Source organism: Cyprinodon tularosa, unplaced genomic scaffold (assembly GCF_016077235.1).
Source record: "Cyprinodon tularosa strain WSP-4 unplaced genomic scaffold, ASM1607723v1 ctg33, whole genome shotgun sequence".
Classification (NCBI taxonomy): Eukaryota; Metazoa; Chordata; class Actinopteri; order Cyprinodontiformes; family Cyprinodontidae; genus Cyprinodon; species Cyprinodon tularosa.
Genome location: NW_024039041.1, coordinates 2286605 through 2310710, shown reverse-complemented (window position 1 = coordinate 2310710; position 24106 = coordinate 2286605). Strand labels below are relative to the sequence as shown.

The following is a 24106-nucleotide window of genomic DNA, read 5'->3' as shown; positions in this document are numbered from 1 at the left end:
TAAAAAATATAACCGCGGATATCTGGGGAACAGTGATTCGCCTACGTTATGAATGCTGGCGTACCTTTTTAAAGTATGACCAATGGAGTGCTGACATTTTTAGAAAATTCAGTCAAAAAACATTTTTTTTTCTCACTTAAAAAGGATAAAAAACATATTTTTCTGTTGTATTTAAAATCAATTTCTTACAGAAATGCAACTCAATCAGTCAAAGGAGAAAATGCTAACCAGTACACTAACTAGCATTTGTAAATATATCTATTTTCCAAAGATTAGCTGGCTCCTCATCACACTTTGGCCAAAGTGATAAGGAGCCATTGTCAAGTGTCTAGAGAGTCACTTCTTGCTCCAGAGCCACAGGTTACAGAGCCCTGTTTTAGACCTTCATGGTAGTGCACAGATGGAAGCAAGAAAAGTAAATAATATAAGAAAAGACAAAAGGAAGTAATGGACCTAAAAGAAGGAAAGTATAAAAGGAGGATCCAATCAAGGAAAGAAAAGAAAATGAGGCCCAAAGAAAGGAAAGAAAGGAAGGAAGGAAGGAAAAAAGGAGATAAAAGAGGAGTCCAAGGAAGGAGAGAGAGAAAAGGAAGGAGTGGATGATGTAAGTGAGAAAAGAGATAAATATCAGAATGAAAAAATCAGAGGAGTAGGCGAGCATAGATGGAGGGAAGAAAACAAGGAAAGTAGAAAATGAAGAAAGTATTGTACACAAGACAAAGGGGATGCGGGGGGGGCATAAAACGAAGGAGGGGTGTGTAACATAGTTGTGTTCAGTTATTCTGAGCTCCTCTATGTTCTTTTCATTCTCAGCCCCCCTTCTTGTGTGGAAAAATGGGTGTATAGATAGCAGGAGGAGGGGAAATAAGAGAGTTAGGGGGGGGGGTATGATGGCAGAGTGTCTCCGACTATTCCCCCAGTCAGACCGAGCAGCTGCAGGGATATTTGACCGCATTCCTGATTTCTGACACAAATTGAATTAATGGGCTGCAGAGAGTTGAGACGGTCCTGTTCCTTCTCCATGTCCACTCAGCGGGGCACCCACTCCCACCCGGGGCTTTATCCCCCAGACTCTACAAGCAGTCCCCCAATTAAGGGCTTCAACAAACACTCCCCTCATCATCCTCATCATTAACAGCCCACCCTCATGAGTCAACACCTCCACAGAGAGCAGTAAAAGACAGGAGTTCGGGTGACACGCAGCAGGTGCGGGGAGCCCCCCGTCGGGGTACAGCCCTCCCTCCCATGGGAGCTCCAGCAGTGCCGACATAGAACACCCAAGAGGTGAGTCTCCTAGACGCCATGTATTGGTTAACATGGAGGGAAGGAGGAGCAGGAGAGGCTTTAAAAATGAAAGGTTTACTGGGAGGGGCTTGGTGGTGAGCATATTACCTGGCCCAGCATGTCTGGGGCAATTGGGATGGTGGGCCAGAACACAGAGTACACGACGAAGAAGACCATCCAGAGCGCCATGCTTCCCCAAACTGCTAGGTGGGAAAACTACAAAGAGAAAAGGACGGGGAAAACCAGAACAAAAATGGAGATTAGAAGAGAGACAAGACGAGGTTAAATAGCTCACATACAGCTCTGGATATAGTCAACCTTTCCCTCCCTCTTCTTTATCCGTCTCTGTGATGTGCTGTAAGGGGACACTGTGTGAATTCCAGGGGGACCTCACTTCATTACTCCCAGACTGCTGTGTGGACAGCTGAACGGACAAAGGTGTCAGCGCCTCGCTGTCTGTCCTGCCACTCTTTGTCACTGCAGCAGCAGGAACTAACCAAATAATGTCACCATCACAGCTTGAGCTCCTTTTCCCCCCCCAAACTTTACCTCCACTTCTGTGTTTTAAACTGAAAGGTGACTCCGCATAGTCAGTCGTATGCTGAAGGTATAACAAGAAATCTGCATATTGTGTGATTATCTGTGGCTGTCCTGCGACCGGCCTGATGGAAACTCAAGTTCAATTTATTTCAGTAACAATACAAAAAGAATTGCAATCAGCTGTTTCTCTTACACGGTTTAAGCATTAAGAAAAAATAATTCAGAGGAGGCACAGAGATGTGCTAAGCTCTTTAAATAGAAAGCGTATATTCTACAGGTCACACATGCTTGCTGTTCATTCAGGCTATTGGAAAGGCTGAATGAAAGGTTCCTCCGCTTTAACCTTTTGAGCTTTTTACCTTATTATGTGGAAGAGTTTGGAAACACTATGTCAAGTCCAGTCCTCAGAGCAAATATCCAAAATTTTTTTGATACAACCCATTTTTATCACACCTGAAACAAACGAGTGGCTCATTACCATGCCTCTGCTGAGCTAAAGGAGTGGACTGAGCTTTTAGATTCAGGTGCGTCAGAAAAGAGATGCATCTAAAACAGGGGTCGGAAACCCAAACTGTTCAAAGACCCATATTGAACCAAAAAAAACTAATCTGCCTGGAGCCGCAAAGATGTAAAAGTCTTATATAAGCCTCGTATGGCAACACAGGCTATAACTATATTAGCGCACTATAAAAAAAAGGACTATGAGGTCTCAAACATATAATTAGCATTCATGATTTAATGTGTTGCCCAGGGTGTACTCCACCTCTCGCCCGTAGACAGCTGGAGATACGCACCAGCACCCCTCGTGACCCCGCTTGGGATAAGCGTGACTGAAAATGGATGGATGGATTTAATGTTTATTCTGGAGCAAATGTCACATCATGTAACTACTCTGCTGTAGCTACTATATTCGGTGCTTTAAGTTTAAATTCCATAGTAGCACGATGTGAATAAGGAGCAGTGAGCGCTCTTCACTGTGCAGAGTTCACATGACGGCAATCTTCGCTGACAGAAATGTTTATATTTATTGTTTGAATTATTTATTATAAAAAAAAACATAATGAATGTTAGTTTGAACTCCTGCACAACATATTAAATTACACTAAATATCAATCTTTTTCCATTGTCTTACATTTTTGAAAAAACTTCAGGGAGCAGCAATAGCAGCAATAGCCACATGCGGCTCTGGAGCCATCGGTTGCCAACCTCTGATCTAAAAGCTACAGGATGGTAGCTCTTGAGGACTGGACTTGAGCACCCCTGTTCTGGTCAAACACAGCTGTATTAAATGGCTGCAATACTTTCTTAAACTACAGAGTCCCTCTTAAAGGCTTTAATAATTTAATCCCCCTCATTGGGGGTAACACTAGTTATTAGGAGGTGGGGTGTTCTAAGGTTTTCCGTATTTTCTTGTAGAGTATGTATGGGACTTTTAATAAGGTTTTCAAACCTAAGAACAAAAGCTGTCAAGCATGGAGGTGGTAGAATTATGCTATGGGTCTATTTTTTATTTTATAGCTTTTTACAGAACTAGTGGCTCGTTTTTCTGACAGTAGGCTGACAGGAAAGGGGGTATGGGAGAGGGGGAGAGACATGTGGCAAAGACCACAAGCCGGATTCGAACCCGGGTCGGCCGCTTCGAGGACAAAGGCCTCCGTACATGGATTGTGCGCATTAACTACTACACCACCTGATATGGGTCTATTAACTGTAGATCTAGCAATAGTCGTTCCTAATGAAGGAAGACTGCAGCCATATTCAACCTTAGATTCAAAGATTCAACATTTAATTCAGAATATTTTACATTTTATCATTTTTTTGAGTAAAAAAAAAGGGGATGAATATTAAAGCCGTATTTCTTTAAGTTTGCCTGATGAAAATCAGTTTGCGACAGAAATAGACTATGTATTCTGAGGAGTAAGGACTTATTTGAACAATCTCATGCAAAAGTTATAAAGAACCACTTTATAAACATATGGATAAATCTTCCAACAAGTAAGCAAGAACAGAAAATATTTCAGCTAAAAGAACATTGTTAACCGATGGTATTGGTCTATAACAGTTAACAAAAAGCAAAAACAGAAGTGAGAGTTGACCAAATCAGTTTTTTTTTCCACGACAGGACATCTGCACTCTGCATTAGCGTTAGTAAGTCAAATCTGTGTCCCTCAGGTGTTTCTGTCTTTAATATCAGTTTGACAGATGGGAATCTTTTCCTCCCCGGTCTGTTTTTCTGCTTCGCCATGGCTTGTCTGAGCAGCATTGTTCCTCATAAGATGAATCTCTCAGAGCATCTTTAGCAGCCGCTTCACAGTAAGGCCTCCAGACTCAAACGCTAATTCATCACTATTATTTGTATGTTTTCAATACTCTTTGTTTTTGTATGAACAGAATACGGAGTAAAGATAATGCAAACACAAGAAGCAGAAGGAGAGAGATTGTAAAGGACACTGTTTTTGGAGAAAGCCTAAAACCTTCACTACAAGCCTTTTTCCCCAGCAATGCAGCTCTGACATTTAAAAAAAGAAATTAGAAAACCATAATACAATTTTTATTTATGAGCAAAATATGGCACATGTTGCTCTGCTCATTAAAGCTTGTTAATGGTCCTACCCTGGTCCAAGCGGTGGTCTCCATTCCAGCTTTTAGACAAACTGTAACGACCACATACTGCACAGAGACACACAAACACCGGAGGAGGGGCACACAAACAAGAACAGAAGAAAAAACAGGAGACTGCATTAGTACACTGGCGACTGTGGAGACAATAAACATTAATGCTGTACAGTAAACTCAGCAATGTCTGTTAAAATACCTTAGACCCCCACAAGCCCCTCTAAACAAACACACATCAGACACAGATCCTGTGTAATAAAAACAAACACTCCACAGTTAAAAAAAAAAAAAGTCTAATATTAAAGTTCAGTATTAAATAATGACAGAGAAATGTAAGATGTAGGACACAAAGGGAAAGAAAAAAAGGATTAAATAAGGATACATTAAACATAAGAATGAGAGGATGCCTTAAAGGAAATAAAAAAGATTTGAACAACGAGATTATAGATTAAAATCTATTTAAAAAAAAGGATTAAATAAGGCTACATTAAAGGTAAGAATGAAAGGATGCCTTACAGGAAAAAAAAAAAGATTTGAGCAACGAGATTATAGATTAAAATCTATAAAAAAAAAAAAAATCCACTATACATTTTTCAAACTGCCATTAATTTGGGGGTTTTAATTATTTCATATCAACCATCTTTTTATCCCAGGACGATATAAAACAATAAATCATTTCAATTACCTTTAGAAGCAAGAATAAGTTAGACAAGTTTGGATTTATCGTAGATTTTCTCTGATCCACTTGTCAGAAATAGCAGAGGGAAGCGGATTAATAAACTATTCTAAATAACAGCTGGGTAAACGCCCCTTAACAAGCTGCACTTGTAGACCTTAACAATTTATCCTGGTGTAATTCTGGCTAGTCATTTCATTTATCATCTTAGCAAAATGGGTCAATTTAAACTGGTTAAACTATCGAGCTAATGTTTCAAAATCTATGCAAAGGATTAAGATCTTAGTTCAGCTAAAAAATGCTGGGTAATTATTTTATTTTTTAAAAACCCAACAGTCAAAGTTTCCCCCATCGTAACCAACCTGTGACCTGAGATGAAAATGAATTGGTCAGGATGTTGAGAGACAAGGCAGGAACCACCAAGGCTCAGGCGGATCATAAATTAGAACATACAGGAAGACCAGCCCCCCACCCCCAGAGGGAAACGATTGAAATCACCATGGAGGGAGAGGATGCTTATGAAGAAAGAGGGCCATCATGTTCCAAAACTGACACTTTCAGACAGAAGGGAAGCCTACATCTGTCCACTTAAATGACCTCATGGAAAAACAGTTTTACACTCAGGTGATACGAATATGGAACACAACAGCAGAAACAGCAGAAGCTTTGGTAGAGTCAAAGCCATATATTAAAATCTGAAAATACTGAGCTTTATAAAAGTGTGGTAGTGGCGGCATCATACTGTGGGGTTGTTTTACTGCATGTGGTAATAAAAATATTATTTTATAATTATTTATCATTGACTGAAACAGCTGCAGAGACCTAGATTTAAATTGTGTTAAGCCGATGAGCAATAAGCCCTTGGAAGAATCCAGACTTCAATCTATTTGCATTTGTCTTTATTTGTGGAACACGGTGAAAAAAGCCAATACAAATTTTAGCTTGTGCAACCAGTTCTTCTTTTATATTTTTTATAATTAAGAGACGTTTTTTGTTTGTAAGCTCATTTAACTGTTCAAGAGAAAACAGTTAAAATGCATATTTCAAAGCCTCAAGTTAATATTATATTCGTGTGCATCTAAATGTTAATTGGCACCAATAAGCTTGGAGCTGGGATACGGTGCAAATCCTGGGGAAGAGTTTGCACACAAGTCGGCTGCCAGAAAATACAAGCAAGAAGATTACCGTGTAGACCATGTTTCCTGCAAACAGGTAGTCGTTTCCCTGACCGTTACTGAATGGAGAATCTGTGGACAACAAATAGGAAGCTTTGAAACTAAATATAAGGGAGAACTAATTATACAAGAAGAAAATCAGTATGATTTGCTTACCGTGCTCTAACATTTTTAATGGGAACCAGAAGAGGATGATTGAATGAATGAGTGCATTGATACAGTGTCCCCAAAACACCTGAAAGAGGGTAGGAGAAAACAAGAAGAATGATACCAAAATACAAATACGACAATTATTAGCTAGAGATGCATTAAAATGGCTAAAATAATATCATCTTCTGTTTAAAAAAATAATTTAGCAGTGAATGTTTCACAGTTGGAGCTTGAAGACGCACAACATGGTCAAGATGTATTGTAATGGGAAAAAAAACATATTTATTTACTCTGAGACTGAATTACTGAGCATTGGAGGACGAGTTATCAGTGAGGAGTTCTTGAGATAAACAGTCTTCCTGCATTTTGTTTTGGCATATGAGAATAAAGGGGTTAAAAATCTCTCTTAACTGAAATAAAATCCCTGACAAGCACATTGAAGTTTCTGTTTGTAATGTGAGAAATATTTTAGATTAAGTTTGTGAGGTTCAAACATCCGGAAAGCTGTTCTGCAACTATAATTAATTTATATTTAAATTTATACAATGGGGCTGCACGGTGAACACGTGGTTAGCGCTGCTGCCTTGCAGCAAGAAGGATCTGGGTTTGATTCCTGGGCCCGGGTCTTTCTGCATGGAGTTTGCATGTTCTCAAGTGTGGGTTCTCTCTGGCTTCCTCCCACAGTCCAAAATCATGACTGTTTGTCCCGCCTCTCGCCCACTGATAGCTGGAGATGGGCACCATCACCCCTCGCGACTCCAGTTGGGACAAAGCGTGATGGAAAATGGATGGATGGATATATATATATATATATATATATATATATATATATATATATATATATATATATATATATATATATATATATATATATATAATTTTTATTTAATTGCAGAAGGTTGGCAGGGACAAGCCCATGTATGTGATAATGCACAGTTCTGATTCGGGGTGGGTATTGGCAAAGAAGTCACGATTCGATTCGAATCACGATTCACATGCCATGATGCAATTCTATCACGATGCATCACGATACTTGAAATATTGCGATGTATCGTGATGCGTTGCGATATTTTCACTGAACACTGTAGTAAAAGGATACAGCCATTACCAGTGGCTGACTGGCTGTGTATGATCTGGATAGTGTCTTCAATTGATACATAACTGAAAGCAACTGAATTCATACATAGCTGTATTTATTGAAATTACGTTTGGAGGTGTTGCCATGAAAACAAATACTGGACACAAATATTACTATTACTGGCGTGGACACACTGACAAAAAAATCTTAGGATTCAGCAAACTTAAAATAACAAATTAAGGATAATCAGAATCGAGACTACACGGAAATAAAAATTGTAGGGTGTAGCATTTTACATCTAGTTATTGAATGCCGATGGGGATTAGGAAAAAAAAAAAAGGTTAAGACATTAGATAAACCCCACCTTTATTTATAACTGTCAGTAGGAACAACTTTATACTAGAAGCAAATGTTTTGCACAATATTGGGAAAAACTGCAATATGAGATAATACTGATGATTTTATAACCATATGACTTGCAAATAATACAGTAATTAGAAAGTGTTTCTGGTTTGATGTCAAAGCAAACAAGGATTCCAGATAATAAACAGTCTATCCAACTGCAGGACAAATTAATAAAATGTATAATTTGAATCTGAACAAGGTACAACCAAGGTGACCTCTTCTGTTTGCTCTAGAAACCAATTAAAGTTGAATGACTTGGCCACTTTACCAATTCTATGCCATTTTTATGCTGCATGCATCATCAAATAACTTAAAGAGTTCCTGAATGTCTGATATTTAAATAATAAGCTAACCCTTATTACAGTCCAGGTAGTTTTTAGAGGCGTACATAAAGCCAACTGCAACATTGCCTTAATTAATAATGTAGAATATTCTGCAGTCCTAATTCCTTTCCTATTTTTTTTTTATCATTTTTCCAATTTTCTATGTTGCTTGACATTTATACCCCCAGGAAAACAGAAATTTACCACCAGAAAGTAACATATACATTCGAAATGTTCTTGTTATACTTATTTTAAAAGTTGTTCTTACTGATATTAAAATATTCAGTGCTTTTGTCTGCTTTTCACAATTATTTGTTTTTGCACATCTCGGGTGTTGCCGCTATTTTTCACATATCCATTACTGTAAAAATGCCCAAAGCTGTTTTTGATTTTTGATTTGCCAGATACAGTAATATATTATAAAAACACTACAGTACAATAACACCACAAATTCCCCATTGTGGGACAACAAAGGGATTGTCTATTTTTTTGCAAAACTATTTTTCAGAAAGAGATGATGCAAAAAATTATTTTAAAGCTCCTTTTAACATTTCAACAGGAGAAGCTAACGAATGTGGATGGCACTTATTGCCTCACACAAATAAAAATAAAAACACGCAGGAGAGGCAGCTACTTACAGTAATGCACAACCTTCCCTATGTCCCACCAAAGCTTCATCCTGTGCAGCACACACTAATCAGCGTGCACACAGCAGGATCAAATGAAAGAGTTTCTTATTCCGTAGCTGTGGATTTCATTAAGGCTTAGTTTACTCGCTCAGATCCATCCGGCTTCACTCATCAGATCACAAACATCCACAACAAGCTGGATGTAGATTAAGAAAACCGGAGTAAATACATTTTTTTAAACACACGTACCTTGGTGTTAAAGCCCTCAGCATTCTGGGTTATTCTGTAGAGCTGCGGGAAGCGGAGCATGTTCTGCTGACTGCATGGCCGATCAAAGATCCCCAGAGTAAACGGGGGCAGCGCAGTGAATATCTGCAGACACCAAACATATGCTTGTTCTTATCAGATGGTCAGCGCTAAAAGGGAATTCCATAACGTTCTAAACACTAAGGAGCCCCGAGGCAGCTGCACCCAGACGCAACGTACAAACACGCTGGCGTCTCTGGCAAAAGGAACGATAAGAAGGACGAGTGCTTGAGATCCAGGGAGAGATAATAATAAGAAGCAGCTAGGTGAAAGTGTGAAAGGTGGCTGAGGTGAATACTCACCACGTTGTAGAGGCCTATACACCAGCGCTCAAACAGGATCTGACCTGAGAAGCCGTTCACAAAGGCAAACCAGAGCTGCGGCAGAGAGAAAGGAGGAGAGGTGATGAGAGGAGTCCTGAAAAGCAGCTATTGGCTTTTTTTAATCAGGACTTAGGAGAAGGTACAATCAGACATCAGTAGGGTTGGAAAATTCAGTGCAGGTACTAAAAAAATCAGTCATGGAAACAGTTAAAAATTGACGGATTGGGGTAGAGTGTTTTTTTCCTCTCATTTCAACAGGGTTAAACGCGAAAGTGACACCGAGTATTTGGTAAATATCCTTCAGCAAGTTGCACCTCATTTAGAGGCAAACTGATACATCTGCTGGCTGATATTAGTAGTTTTTCGTTTTCTTTGTGTAAACATCAGCCCATACGTGCATGTGTGAATGCATTTCTGCTCTCTTCTTATGCTATCCGTTACACATTCTTTGGTTTGTTAATAAAATATTGTTTTTTTCAACTGAAGATTGTGTAACCTTTTTTTTTATTACGGTGTCATTTATTTATCATGTATATGGAGGAATAATTTTGTTTTAGGAATCTAACGCCCATAATGGGCAGCACATATAAGAGATCGGTTAAACTGATGTCAAAATAATCAGCATCGGCTGGAAAGAACCTGAATCAGTGGAGCTCCAAGCTCAACCCCGCTCTGCAACCGTTAGGATACTTCTGGCTAGACAGAATAAGCTAACTGCAAGGGAAACATTAAGTTTGTGCTAAATTTGGAAGGATTTAGATTTTTAGTAAAGTTTATTATATCTTAATAGCCTTGAGGTTAGGGCTACCTCTAGAGCTTTATGCTAGTCAGTTTTATCCAGTTTAAAACATATAAAAAATGGTTTTGTTCTTTTTTTATTTCACATTTGCTTGTAATACTTCACCAATTAGTAGGTAAAAATAGACCCTTAGCATTATGCTACCCCTACCATGTTTAGCAAATGCTACAATGGTCTTCAGTTTCAAAGCCTTAGCTTGACCTCAAAACATCCCCATTGTACCAAATTGTGTCAATCTTTGTTGATAATGACACAAACATCCTGCTGAGTTTCTACTCATATTTATGGACAGCATATTTCATGCAAGCTTGAATGTGTCACTTCTTACATCAGGCGCTTTTTTACATGTCGGCAGCCTAAAGCTGAATTTAGAACAGATGTGGACACTGGAAACTAATCTTCTAGTTCATAAAAAGCTCAAGCCATGTCAGATTATAAAGAAGTTCCATTTAAGCTGAGACAGAAAGTTTGGAGAGTCAAATGGTTAAAAGTTGGACATCCATCGACGTTCCACCTGGACAATGAGAAATGGTTATATAGGCTTAAGGGCTGGTTATACTCTTGCTGCAGTGTGTCGCAATGAGCTTGACGCAGAAATTTTTGATTTATGCTCAATTTTGAGCGTGGTCCGCTCTATACACTGTGGGTCTAGGTACAGCTGAGGTGGAGACGAAGTGGGGGCAAGTTTGTCCAACAACAGAGGGACATGTGGGCCAAAAAGAGCGGGGATCCAGGTGGAAAAAGGGTCCCAGCGTTTTGGTGCACCCCGCTCTTCTAGCTGGTCCAACTTCACGAGTTGTTTTCCGCGGTTGCGATCATAAAAACAAAATAACCCTGTTTGCGGCGCTGTCTGCGGTCAGCTACAATTTAGGAGAGGTGCAGCAGAGTGTCTGCGGAGAGGGCGGGGAAGTCTCTGAGTTCACTGCGTCACCTACGCAGACGACCTAGATTTAAAGCATAAATCAGCCTCTAGGGGAACTTGTTAATGATAAAAAAAGCCTGTGGTGGAGATGCAGCTTGCTAAAGGATAACTACCAAGATATTTCTGAGGGCTGAATGTTTACATCCAAGTCTGAAAAAAAATTCAAATGCATAATACTATATCCAGTATAATAACCACAGGGAATGGCCTTTGACTAGTTCTGTAAGATGAGTACAACATAAGTCTGAGCCTTCATTAGTCCACAAGCTGATCTCAGGTCAGATAGATGAAATTCTTGGGGCCACTGCCGGGAGCTATGCTATTACCACAGCAAACAGCCTAAGGGGGAGATCAGACACAAACACAGCCCTCCCACTTATTGTGTCCTCTAAGTGAACGGAGACAGTCTCCAACATCTGGCCCAGAATGCTTTGCTGGAATCCAATAAAATGAGACAATGCAATAAATATATATGAAGTGATAAAGAGCTGCTGTTGGAACTGGACGGTAGTAGCTCAAGCCTCCTGGGAGAGCCTGAACCTGCTGTCGTCTTTTTAAAGCAGCGTGAGGTGCAGGGGATGAGGACAGCTGACAGCGGGCGGACCGAGGGTGCAGCAGACCCAGTCGTCTAATAAAGACATTCCAGCTCAAAGTAACAGACAACCATCACAAAAGCTACTTTTAAGCATTTTATCAAACCATAACTCCTGCTTCCTGTACATCATCCCTGATGAAAAACCTGCACCGACACCTTTCGCACATATGGATTATTTTGGCCCCAGAGAAACAAAAAAAAGGACATTAAATATATGCAATTAAGAACGTGCACAAACAGCAGCTGACCTCACAGCCCAAAATCTCACCTCAGCCGATTTAAAACGCTTTTAAGTATATATTTCACAAAAAGGATCCATATAAATATATATTGTGTGTGGGAAGGAAACAGCAGATACCAGAAGGTCACCTCATCCATCACTGTCAGCCATGTCGACAAACAGCTGCCAAATGTCTCTGTTAATGTAACTGTGTGGGGGTGTGGGCTCTTACCTCTATAATGTAGAGCACCACATTCTTATAGAAACAGTAGAGGATGCATTTTGTGACGCGATTGTAGCTCCATGCCCCGTGGACCAACAGGAGCTTCTCCAGATAGCAGAACTAAGAAGGGGGAAGTAAGAGAGAAAGATGTTAGGGATTAAAAAAAGGAAAGAAAGGAAAACTGGTTTCAAATAAAGCAAGGCACCCAAAAATAGGAAGTAAAAGTTAAAAGGACTTGGATTAATTAAGCTACGTTGATGTAGCTTCAGAATATGTTGCAGCTTTATCTGCAGTGCATCGTCACTGTACTTTACATGATGTAAACATTGCAAATAAACCGCACAGAAATCAGCCCTCCATTCAAGCTCTAAGCCAGTAATATACAGTTTGTTGTGTGATGGAGCAGAATGATTTTGAGGGCCTTTAATGAAGAGCAGACATGTCTTAAAGAGCTATTTCAGTCACACCATGTTAGTGGTTTATTAGAATGAATCTGCCTTTCTCCAGGAACTGCATAAATATGAATAATCTTGCAAAAGTTGAGCCTATGTTTTTATTCATGAACAGCTTTGTCCTCACTGGAACATTCCTCAACATTATAGCAGTATCCAATGCCATTATTATATAACAGCAAAATCTTGTTTATAGTGAAAAGCTTCAATCAGCTGATTTGTTCTTGAACAACATTTTTTAATTGGGATGTCACAGAAAGAGATCAACTCAAGCTGTCGCTCCCCTCATTTCTCCCTTCTTACTCAGGGGTCACAATTGCTAAGCCTAGTTTATATTTAAATGTCAAAATCAACACGTTCAGCAAATCTGACTTGGAAACTTGGGAGGATCCTCACCCAACCTGGCCTCAAAACCTCCGCAAATAAATCTGGTGATGAATACAGCAGAAACCTGTTTGGTTTTTGTTGCGCTTTTGATGGCTGGTATGATATTATCTCTACCATACATAGTGCTGTATTGACTGATTGAATCATGCAAACAGGGCTTAAAAACAAACCTTTCATACCCCTACACATTAAGTATAACTTTTAGTGCATTTTATAAAAGTAAGCAGCATAAGGTGGCGAAATGTTATGAAGAGGAAGAAAATAGCAGCTTTCATAGTTTTATAAGTGACATCTAAATTGTACAGCAATCTGTTGCAACAAACCCCATTTACTATAATACACTTATATAAAATCCAGTGCAGCCAGGTGCCTTTTAAAGCGCCTAATAAATAAAATGGAGTCCACTTGTGTTAGGGTTAATTACAGTATAAATGCAACAAAGCACCAGTAATACATGCTGTAGGTTTTGGTTGTTAAATTGCTAAATGGAGAAAAGTTTAACGATTTTATTTTTACTTTCACTATTTTTTACTTTTTTGTTAATTTCTGCAGGGACAGTACTAAACGTTGTAACCCTTTTACAGGGCTTCTAGTGAAAGGCTAATTCACTGCCCCGTCCAAAGTCTTTTTCATCCAAAGAAAATAAATTAAGTATTGCTATGAAAATAAAAGTTATATTACACAGCTAGAATTACATAAAACCAGATCAGGATTATTTATATCTTTATATATAATAATAAGCAAAAATTTACAAGAACCATTAAGCAACATATTTGTTTTAAGTGTGAATGTTTAACACACTTAAACATTTGTGCATGATATAGGATAAAATGCGATTTTGGTTTTCCTTAAAACATTGAGTGAAATCAATGTGCATTCATTGTTTATTGACGAAACTTAAACAACAGCACTGAATATGAAATAAAGGCCATCACTGGAAACTGTGTGACATCTTTATTCTCCCCTTGTGTTTTGACTGTTATAGCGATACTTTAGATTGTAAAGGCCTGTTTATACCAATGTTTCATATAGGTAATATGACACTGCACTGATCTTTGTAAGGGAAATCTCCTTTCATTCCCTCCCCTAAGGTAAGGTTAAAGAGCAGGATTAGATGAAGAGTCAGTAAGTGAAGACCTTTCAGTGGATCAACAACTATTGTTCTCCTCTTACAAACTGCTAACAAGAACATTAATTACTATAATGACCCAGGTCTAAATGAGCTGAACAGGTGCTTAAAAAGTCATATATAACTGTTAATTTGCAGCTATCAGTTTGGTTTAAGGAAATAGCTTTGTATTTTAATGGTTTTAAAGCCTTGAATGCCAAAGCCCGCCATGTTAATCATTTTAGACGGTTGACATCTCGTTCTCAGGACTTATTGGTTGTTGTTTCCCCCACGTTTCATAATTAGAGTTTGAGGCTTGAAGTAGATGATATTTTCCAGATCAGTAAACACACACAGCATGGTGCTCCTTACAACTTTCCAGGTGGAGGTTTATTAGAGGTCAGAGAAGTCATTCGTTTCAAAATAAGTTAGCAGAAAGCTACTGGAAAGAAAGCTGTCTTTTCTGTGTTTATTAAATATGCTGAGACATGATTGTTTATTCCCACTGTGAGAGAGTCAGCCTTTGGGATGACAAACAGGAAGGCCCAACATGGTAAAGCAAAAATTATTCATTTTGTACATTTTAGCTTTCAGACTCTGCCAAAGAACACCGTGGATTTGGTCGTATTTGCAGCTTTTAAGAAACCTTAGAGTTTAGCTAAGGGTTTTTGTTATTTTATTAATACTTGCAGGGACTCCCAGCTCTGTAACGCTAGCTGTGCTAACATAGCTAATCAGTAATATAAGCTGATGAAGAAAGTTAATCAACTGGGATCCCTGTAAACATTTGTCTTAAAGGTTTACAACCTTATTGTACAATGACTGCTTTGTGCACTGGAAGGTGACAGCTGTTCCTCATAAGAAAAGATGACTGCTTGCAATGGAGGAATAGAAATAATTATCTTAAATTTTGTTCTTATATGATGCTCTTTAAAAGAGGAATCAGAATTGACATGTATTGCTATTGCGACATCAAAGATTAACGAAAACAGGGAAAATTTGCCCAAAAATTAAACAGTGTACTCAACTCTTTTTGTCACCTGGAAGTTGCTAAAGATGTTGCAGGACGCTTTGAATGAATAAAAGTGATAATGTAGGTCAAAGGATTAATAAACCATATTTACATCTACCTCTATGTGGACTATTTTTGCTTATTGTCATGCAATGCATTTATATTTATTCTGTCTAATTCTAAATCCTAACAACAAATTAATTCTTGCAGTGGCTCCTTATGTTCACACACTTGTTTTATTTTATTTGTGTCCTCTAAATAATATCTTTGTATTTTGATGGACAAAAGGTTTTTGATACAGTGTTCATTTTTTGAAATATTTATCTTGAAATAAAAAAAAATGTGGCAGCCATATTTCTACTTCACACTAACCACAGTGGCACTGGGTATATAAACTCTACTAATGGCTCTTTTCAGATGTCAGATTGCTGTTTGTAATGAAGTAGTTAGGAACACATCGACTTGACTAGGTCTGCTCCCACCTGTGCGATGGAGTAGTCAGAGGAGTTGGTGGCCTGCATGCCCTCGTTGCCGCTGATTCCCACTCCAACGTGAGCCGTCTGGATCATGCCCACATCGTTTGCACCGTCGCCTATTGCCAGAGTGATGGCTTTTACGTGCTTTTTCACCATGTCCACAATCTCTGACTTCTGCAGGGGAGATACTCTGCAGTGAACAGATGGAGATTCGCTGGTTAATATTAAATGGATGCAGCTGCCTGGACTGGGTAGGTAATTACAGACAGGAAGGACACAGGACTGTAAATGTATTGTAAAAAAAAAAGGTATAAAATCAGTCATTAGCGAAAACAAAGCCAGCTGTAAATGAAAAAAAAAAAAAAGAAAAACAGATGAAGAAGCTGTTGGAAACGCAGTTTTAACAAGGCTTTTAAAAAATTGCAAACTTTTTCTGCTGAATAGATCTGGGGAAACTCCTACTGGATGTGTGCTGCATCCTAAAGCTCAGGGAGCTTCCAGAGGTACTCCACCCTCTTGACCCGTATCACTGATACTCAGTCTATAACCGGTTCAGCCTCTCCACTGACAAAAGAAGACCACAGGAGGTTCAATTACAGGTGCTTCCCTGAAGGACGCTGAGGGAGGATGGTGAGTGTCAGGCTGCATCTACTGAACCACTGAGAGGATGTGATCTAGGAGTACTGATTCGTATCTATGGCTAGATGCTACAAACCTTTGATAGTAGACATTAATGCCTTCCTGTTTGACTTTGATATGAAAAAACATGAAAATGTTTTATTGATACTATAAGCTGTTGATGGACCAGAGTTGTTGAGTAGGAGAGTTTTGCCCGTGAAAGACTAATAGTTCACTTGCTAGGGTGTCCAGGAGTTTGGTGGAAATGGTAGATGGCCCATTGAAAATGCACCCAGACCCGTAATTATTTCACATACTATACAAAAAGATTTCTGATTGAGAGGTTTTAGTCCATATATATATTGAGTCTGTTTACATTTTTAGATGTTTATGTTTAGTTTACATGATCAAAAATGAGTAGGGCAACCTAAATATCAGTTTCTATTGCCATGCTCTTCTAACGTCTAAAGCAGAGGTCACGGATTAGCGGTCTGGATCTGGACCCACCTGCCGGCTAATCTGGACCCAACAGGATTTAAAACATTTATAAATTACTGCATGTTGTCCAACGACAGTGTCCAACTTCACTTGCATCGCTTCTCCTGTTAACATGGTAAAGCCCTCTGGAGCGTCCGGGACCTCGCTCGCATGTCAAACAAATTATCCAATGAGCTGTCAGTCTGGGTCACTGATAAGAGCCAATTCTAGACACCGCAGACAAACCTGAGGCAAGCCGGGCGAAGGGGAAAGAAGGAGAAGACGATGAGAAAAAGAGAGCAGAGAAAGTTTGGACTGCTGGAAGAACTGCGTTGAACTGATGAAAGAAAAGTGAAGTAGTGTGCTCAAAGATGACCCTGCACATTTTGAGTATGTTTGGCTCAACCTGCTGCTGTGAAGCAGGATTCTCCACCAAGAACATAATCAAAAATAAATATCGATCCAGGCTCACGAATGAACACCTTGATCTGTGCTTGAGAATGGCTTTGTCTCCATTCAAACCCAGTTTTAAAAGCTTTGCAGGGCAGCCTAAAGCCCACTTTTTTCATTAAGCCATAAAAAAATAATAATAATAGTAATAAAATAAATAACAAACCGTCAGTTCGTGTTTTTTATAAAATATGTGAATCAGGAAATTGTCTATATACCAAATTAGATTTTAAAATGGAAAAATTTTATACGGGTATATATTTTTTTTCTATATATTTTTTTATTAAAAAAAATCAATGTATAACATGGATGCATAAAATCCTAGTTTTATTTCATTCTTAAACTCTGTTTAAAGTAACAGATTATAATTAATGTCTCTGGACCTTTACTGGTTGATGATTTTCCTTATTCGGACCTCGCTGATTTTTAATTGGTGACCCCTTGTCTAAAGCAATACTCGCTAACTCCATTTAAGCTTCATGCACTGCCGTTGCTCTTTAAAATGTCGGCCATTGTCGTCAATAGAGTTTTCATAACTCTCTTACAAAGATGGCTCTGGTTTGGACATGCTGGAGAATACAGAGAGGATAGATTGAGCTCATCTCTTTAATAAAAATGAAACCTGTTTTATTCAGTGTTAGACTTTATTTCATCAGAGTGTCTTGGAAATGCACTAATGCTCCTTTTTTTCTACATACCTATCATAAACTGCTATGTATTTTTTATGAATCTAGACAAGAAGCTAACACAGACGCATGATACACTGTCTTCAATTTGTTCTCTCAATCTAAGAAGCATTATTATTCAAACCGTCTGGGTAAATCTATTGCAAGGAAAACCTTTTGCTGAGGTTAAAGTTACAGTTGAATAGATATCTGTAAATAATAAACTACTGCAGTTCATAATAATGCAGGTTTTAAATATTGTTTAATGAGTAGCAAAAGCCCTCTAACTGACCTCTGAGGCCTTCACAAAACAGCTGGACTTATAGTAAGATTAAATCAAACACAGGTGGACTACATGTAAATTAGTTTATAAAGCTATTAACTAGTTTATAAAGGTATGCTGCGCTCCGTGGAAAAAGTTCAAGAGATAGGAACGCTTTTAGTTTCAGTTCAGACTGAAGATTTCCTGACCCAATGTCAAGAAAAAGAAATGGTATCTAACAAATTCCTGCCCAATCTCAGCTCCAGATTTCTCTTTTTAGGGTACTGTGATTTCTCACATCTCTAGTGAATCAAGTTGCTATGTTTTGGCCTTTTTAAAAAAATTAACTTTATTCACGAGCATTCTTTAAAAAAAAAAAACTGTATATCAGGCCATGCATCTGCAAAAATCTTTGCCTAGCAATCAAAGATTGATGTACACCATTTAAAATCACTTTCATAGTAAAATAGAAACTTTATGGTTTGCTAAATAATTTCAACAAAAATAGGTACCAGATTGAAAGAGGAAACTCTAGATCAATAACATCTTATTCGGTCTTGCATCTGGAATCTCTTCAACTTCCTTTTAGAAGCAGAAACTAACTTGAGAGGCCTTTAGAAATCAGGGCTGGAAAAGGCAATTCATACAACATTTATTTTCACTATTCATTTTGAAGTAAACATTATCTTCATGCTTAATGGTTTGTAATCCAGGGAGGAAGCTGCACGAGTAAAAAACAATCCTGGCCCACACACAGTGTTTGCATTCTTAGAAGTTGCACCCTGGGCTGAATCAGTCCATACAGCTGCTTAAAATACCCTCTGTGTGTGTCAGTCACTTCCAGCTAAACTCTTAAAAGAGTTTCATCATGAGCTATCTGAAAAATGTCCAATAAAAACAAATATGTCTCCTAAGAGGAACCATCTCAGAAATATGATACAAACACTAGAATTGAATAGCATGAATAACAAAAAACTCAACTCATGTCTTAATTTAGGATATTTGTATTTTATGAATTTTTAAACAGATCAAAGTAATAATTTTAATCCTTATACACTATATTGCCAAAAGTATTTGCTCACCTGCCTTGACTCACATATGAGCTTAAGTGACATCCCGTTCCTAATCCATAGGGTTCAATATGACGTCGGTCCACCCTTTGCAGCTAGAACAGCTTCAACTCTTCTGGGAAGGCTGTCCACAAGGTTTAGGAGTGTGTTTATGGGAATTTTTGACCATTCTTCCAGAAGCGCATTTGTGAGGTCGCACACTGATGTTGGACGAGAAGGCCTGGCTCTCAGTCTCCGCTCTAATTCATCCCAAAGGTGTTCTATCGGGTTGAGGTCAGGACTCTGTGCAGGCCAGTCAAGTTCATCCACACCAGACTCTGTCATCCATGTCTTTATGGACCTTGCTTTGTGCACTGGTGCACAGTCATGTTGGAAGAGGAAGGGGCCAGCTCCAAACTGTTCCCACAAAGTTGGGAGCATGGAATTGTCCAAAATGTCTTGGTATGCTGAAGCATTCAGAGTTCCTTTCACTGGAACTAAGGGGCCAAGCCCAGCTCCTGAAAAACAACCTCACACCATAATCCCCCCTCCACCAAACTTTACACTTGGCACAATGCAGTCAGACAAGTACCGTTCTCCTGGCAACCGCCAAACCCAGACCCGTCCATCAGATTGCCAGATGGAGAAGCGCGATTCGTCACTCCAGAGAACGCGTCTCCACTGCTCTAGAGTCCAGTGGCGGCGTGCTTTACACCACCGCATCCGACGCTTTGCATTGCACTTGGTGATGTATGGCTTGGATGCAGCTGCTCGACCATGGAAACCCATTCCATGAAGCTCTCTGCGCACTGTTCTTGAGCTAATCTGAAGGCCACATGAAGTTTGGAGGTCTGTAGTGATTGACTCTGCAGAAAGTTGGCGACCTCTTCGCACTATGCGCGTCAGCATCCGCTGACCCCGCTCCGTCAGTTTACGTGGCCTACCTCTTCGTGGCTGAGTTGCTGTCGTTCCCAAACACTTCCATTTTCTTATAATACAGCTGACAGTTGACTGTGGAATATTTAGGAGCGAGGAAATTTCACGACTGGATTTGTTGCACAGGTGGCATCCTATCACAGTTCCACGCTGGAATTCACTGAGCTCCTGAGAGCGACCCATTCTTTCACAAATGTTTGTAAAAACAGTCTGCATGCCTAGGTGCTTGAATTTATACACCTGTGGCCATGGAAGTGATTGGAACACCTGATTCCAATAATTTGGATGGGTGAGCAAATACTTTTGGCAATATAGTGTATGTAGTTGCATGCACATGGTTAATGACATTCAGACAACACATTTATAGAAAAAACAAAGATTTTAAGAGGATTTTAGAAGGGAAACTTTTTTCTTTGGATAAATAATGCGGCTTAATTCAAACAACTACAACAGTTTTCAAGTTTTCTACAACTGTTTTTAAGGCTGCCCTTTAAAAATTTAAATTGTCTAGAGCTGTTTTAAACAAAATTTCCTTTTGTATACACTCATGTATACAAAATGACAAAATAAATCTGTCTAAGTCTAAGAGAGCTGGACTCTGATGTTGTCTAGTCATTTAGTTATTTTATTTTATGCTCTTTCAGTTTTGTTGTTTTGTGTTCAACCTTTTCAGATACAAATACAAAACTTTAAAGTTAATGCAAGCTGAACAAAGCAAAGCAGTTCAGTTTAATCATTTTAATTGTATACCAAATTCTAGATTAAAGCCAAAGGCTTTATGAAGACTTGTGTCTGCAGTTATAAGGTTAACACTAAAGTTGGTAATTGTGCAAAGAGTAACATAACAAAATAAGTATATTCCAAGTTTTCCTCTCTGTTGAATTCTGCAAGGTGGAGTTTATCTCCATCTCTATTTTATATATAAAGATTTTCTTATATCACTGCTCTTAAAGATAAATAGCTAAAGACTTCATATTTTAGCCACAATTGTGATCAAAAACATCATGAGCGATGTCACTCTCTGTTATAGTCATAACAGATTGGTGCAGTGGAACAGTGGGTAGCACCGCTGCCTAGTAGGAAGAAGGTTCTGGGTTAAATTTCTGCATGGATTTGCATTTTATCCCCATGTTTGCGTGGGTTCTCTCTGGGTACTCTGGCTTCCTCCAACAGTCCAAAGACATGACTGCATGTTCTGTTTGTCTCTGCTGCCCTGCGATAGACTGGTGCCCTGTCCAGGGTTTACCCCCCCTCTCGCCCATTGACAGCTGGAGATAGGCACCATCACCCCTTGCAACTCCAGGTGGGATAAGCGTGATGGAAAATGGATGGATACATATATATATAATTTTGATTTAAATGCAGAAGGTTGGCAGAGACAAGCCCATGTATATGATAATGCACAGTTCTGATAGAGAGTGAATTTATTCTCGAGGCTACACGGAAAAAAAGATTGTAGGGTGTAGCATTTTTACGTCTAATTATTAAATGCTGATGGGGATTAGGAAAAAAAAAGGTTAAAAACATTAGATAAACCACACCTTTATTTATAACTGTCAATAGGAACAACTTTATACTAGAAGCAAATGTCTAGAACAATATTAGGGAAAACTGCAATATGAGATCATACTGATTTGGTTAATTTGCATTATATAAATATTCCTTAGGAGTGAGTGAGTGTGTGCATGGTTTTACATCCTTTTCTGTTTCCATGTTGCCCTGAGACAGACTGGTGATCTGTTCAGGGTGTACCCGGCCTCTCGCCCATAGAATGTCGGAGATAGGCACCGGCACCACAGAGACACTGACAAGGACTAAGCGGGGGGAGATGGATGGATTGCCAGCTGTTAAAATCCGTATCTGCAAATTTTCAATCAGCTATAACTGTTTGATCGGTGGATCTTTACCAATACTCCGGTCTCAGTCATGCATCAGCTGATGGTTAGAGAACTTTAGATCGGCTAAAAAGGCAGCTGATCTTCTCTTACAAGAGCTGTTAAAGTACTCTAAAGCAGTGAATCCCCTCCATGTTTGTCAGTGCTGTGATAACGACGTTACTAAATTAGATTGAAAGCAGCTGCGTGAGGCATCACATGGCAAGGAACAAAATGAGATGATTTTTATTACTAAATTCAATTACAAGCATACTGTACGGATGATCACCAGACGACACTTTAACGAAGCCCACGAGCCCTAAAAATCCATTTGGATCATTCTTCAGATGAACTTTAAAAACCAGTCTCAAGTGGTTTTACTGTACTTAGAATTGACAGACCTGTTATGAGCCGCTTCACCCCAACTACCACTTGAGTAAAACCGGAGCAAAACCTCAGATCTGGCTTCCGAGGCCATTAAGGAAGGATGGGATACGTTTTTTTTTTTCCTGTTTCTCCATCTGAGGTACAGGCGTTTGCATCTGTTGGCCTCTGACCACAAATCTCTCTTCATCTCTGCCTCTAGCTTTCCTCTAAACATGACCAACAGAGTCTGGGATTGTGTAAAGTGGAGCTGGGAAGATGAAAGGCTCCCGAAAGCTCTTCACGGTGGAACTGAGCAGAAAATAAGCAGCGGCTAAGTCCTCCTATAAACAAACGCACAGTGAAGTCAGGAACTCAAGCGAACAGGGCACACTCGACCCAACGGTCCCCTGAGAGATCGACACACATCCACAGACCCACATTACAGATTCCTCTTTGATTCATTGTGTACATAAGATAAGTCTCATAAGAAGGAGAATTTAACTGGAAATAAAATGTATGCTCTTTATATTCATAAATACCACATCATGAGAGAAATCTCTAAAAATCCTTTAGCCATTTAGTTATGTTTTTCTGCAGCTGTATCAAATCTTCTGTGCTGAATTTTTAAGTTAGCTTTATATAATTTGACCATTGACTGTAAATCCCCTAAAGGACTCCTGTTTTCTAAAGATTCCCTAATGTATTAAAAAAAATATTTTGCATGAAATTTGGAAAATGGGACATTTTTGACTAAAGTTCTAGATGCCCAAAAAGGCTGAATACACCTTATAAGATATACCCCATCATTCAGATGTGTAAGGTAAATATAAAAAGAAAACCTTTAGGTTCAACAAAACAGCTAAAACCTATTAGATGTGTCTCTATTGTACGGCAGGAAGCAGAGAGCGGTGTTGTCCCTCTGATACTTTTTCATGTTGGTTTTCTCTTTTGGTTAGATTTTGTTTTCATGTTTAAAATCATAGAAAGCTGTGCTTTATATTTTGAGTCTAAATTTATTTTAGGTTAGATAAAAACTAATTGTATGACAATCTGACAGCGTCTGCTAGACCTTAATCACTACAGGATGCAGCGATTTAGTTTGATTTTAAGTTGTGAGATCATTTATTATACACCAAGTATTTTTTACCATGTGAAAAACTAGTTTGAAGATTACTCTATCGATAGCTTTATCTAGCAAAAACAATTATTGTTCATTCTGTGATTTTAAAAAAAGGGGGATAAGGCCTAGTTTTATTATAAATTAAGAAACTTAAAATGAACAGCTGAAAAAAACTCACATTGTAAAAGAAAACTAGCATTGTAGCACAGCTAGCAGCTAAAGGAAGTTTGAAAGACTGAATCTGAGCAGGTTATGATCGACTTAAATGCATTTTTCCAGTGTCAAAATCAATTTGGGGTATAATTGTATCCCTTATATAACTGTCTCCTTGAACCCAAGTCGGCCTCGGCAGATGGCCCCTCACACTGAGCCTGGTTCCGCTGGAGGTTTCTTCCTGTTAAAAGGGAGTTTTTCCTCTCCACTGTCACTACAAGCACGCTTAGTGTCAGGGATTGTATTTGAGTCAATGAGTCAGTGCAATCAGCTGGTTTTCCTTAGATAGAAAACTTTGACTGGATGATCTGGTGAACGTTAAAGTGTCTTGAGATGACTTGTTGTGAACTGGCGCTATATAAATAAACTGAATTGAA

The 24106-nt window shown here is 38.9% G+C and overlaps 1 protein-coding gene across 11 annotated transcripts in view; it reads right to left on the bottom strand.

Annotated features, from left to right (window-relative positions):
• atp8a2 (ATPase phospholipid transporting 8A2) overlaps positions 1–24106 on the bottom strand; it is a 92101-nt gene that overhangs the window by 6966 nt on the left and 61029 nt on the right. For all 11 annotated transcript variants that reach the window (XR_005281530.1, XM_038293697.1, XM_038293690.1 and 8 more), the window contains 8 exons: positions 15706–15889; positions 12274–12384; positions 9485–9559; positions 9126–9248; positions 6448–6526; positions 6302–6363; positions 4438–4494; positions 1393–1500 (listed from right to left, as the gene is read on the bottom strand). Coding sequence is in view for 10 of the 11 variants with exons in the window: in XM_038293697.1 (XP_038149625.1) it covers positions 1393–1500; positions 4438–4494; positions 6302–6363; positions 6448–6526; positions 9126–9248; positions 9485–9559; positions 12274–12384; positions 15706–15889 (799 nt within the window). In the remaining variant the exon portion in view is untranslated. The remainder of the gene's footprint in view (positions 1–1392; positions 1501–4437; positions 4495–6301; positions 6364–6447; positions 6527–9125; positions 9249–9484; positions 9560–12273; positions 12385–15705; positions 15890–24106) is intronic.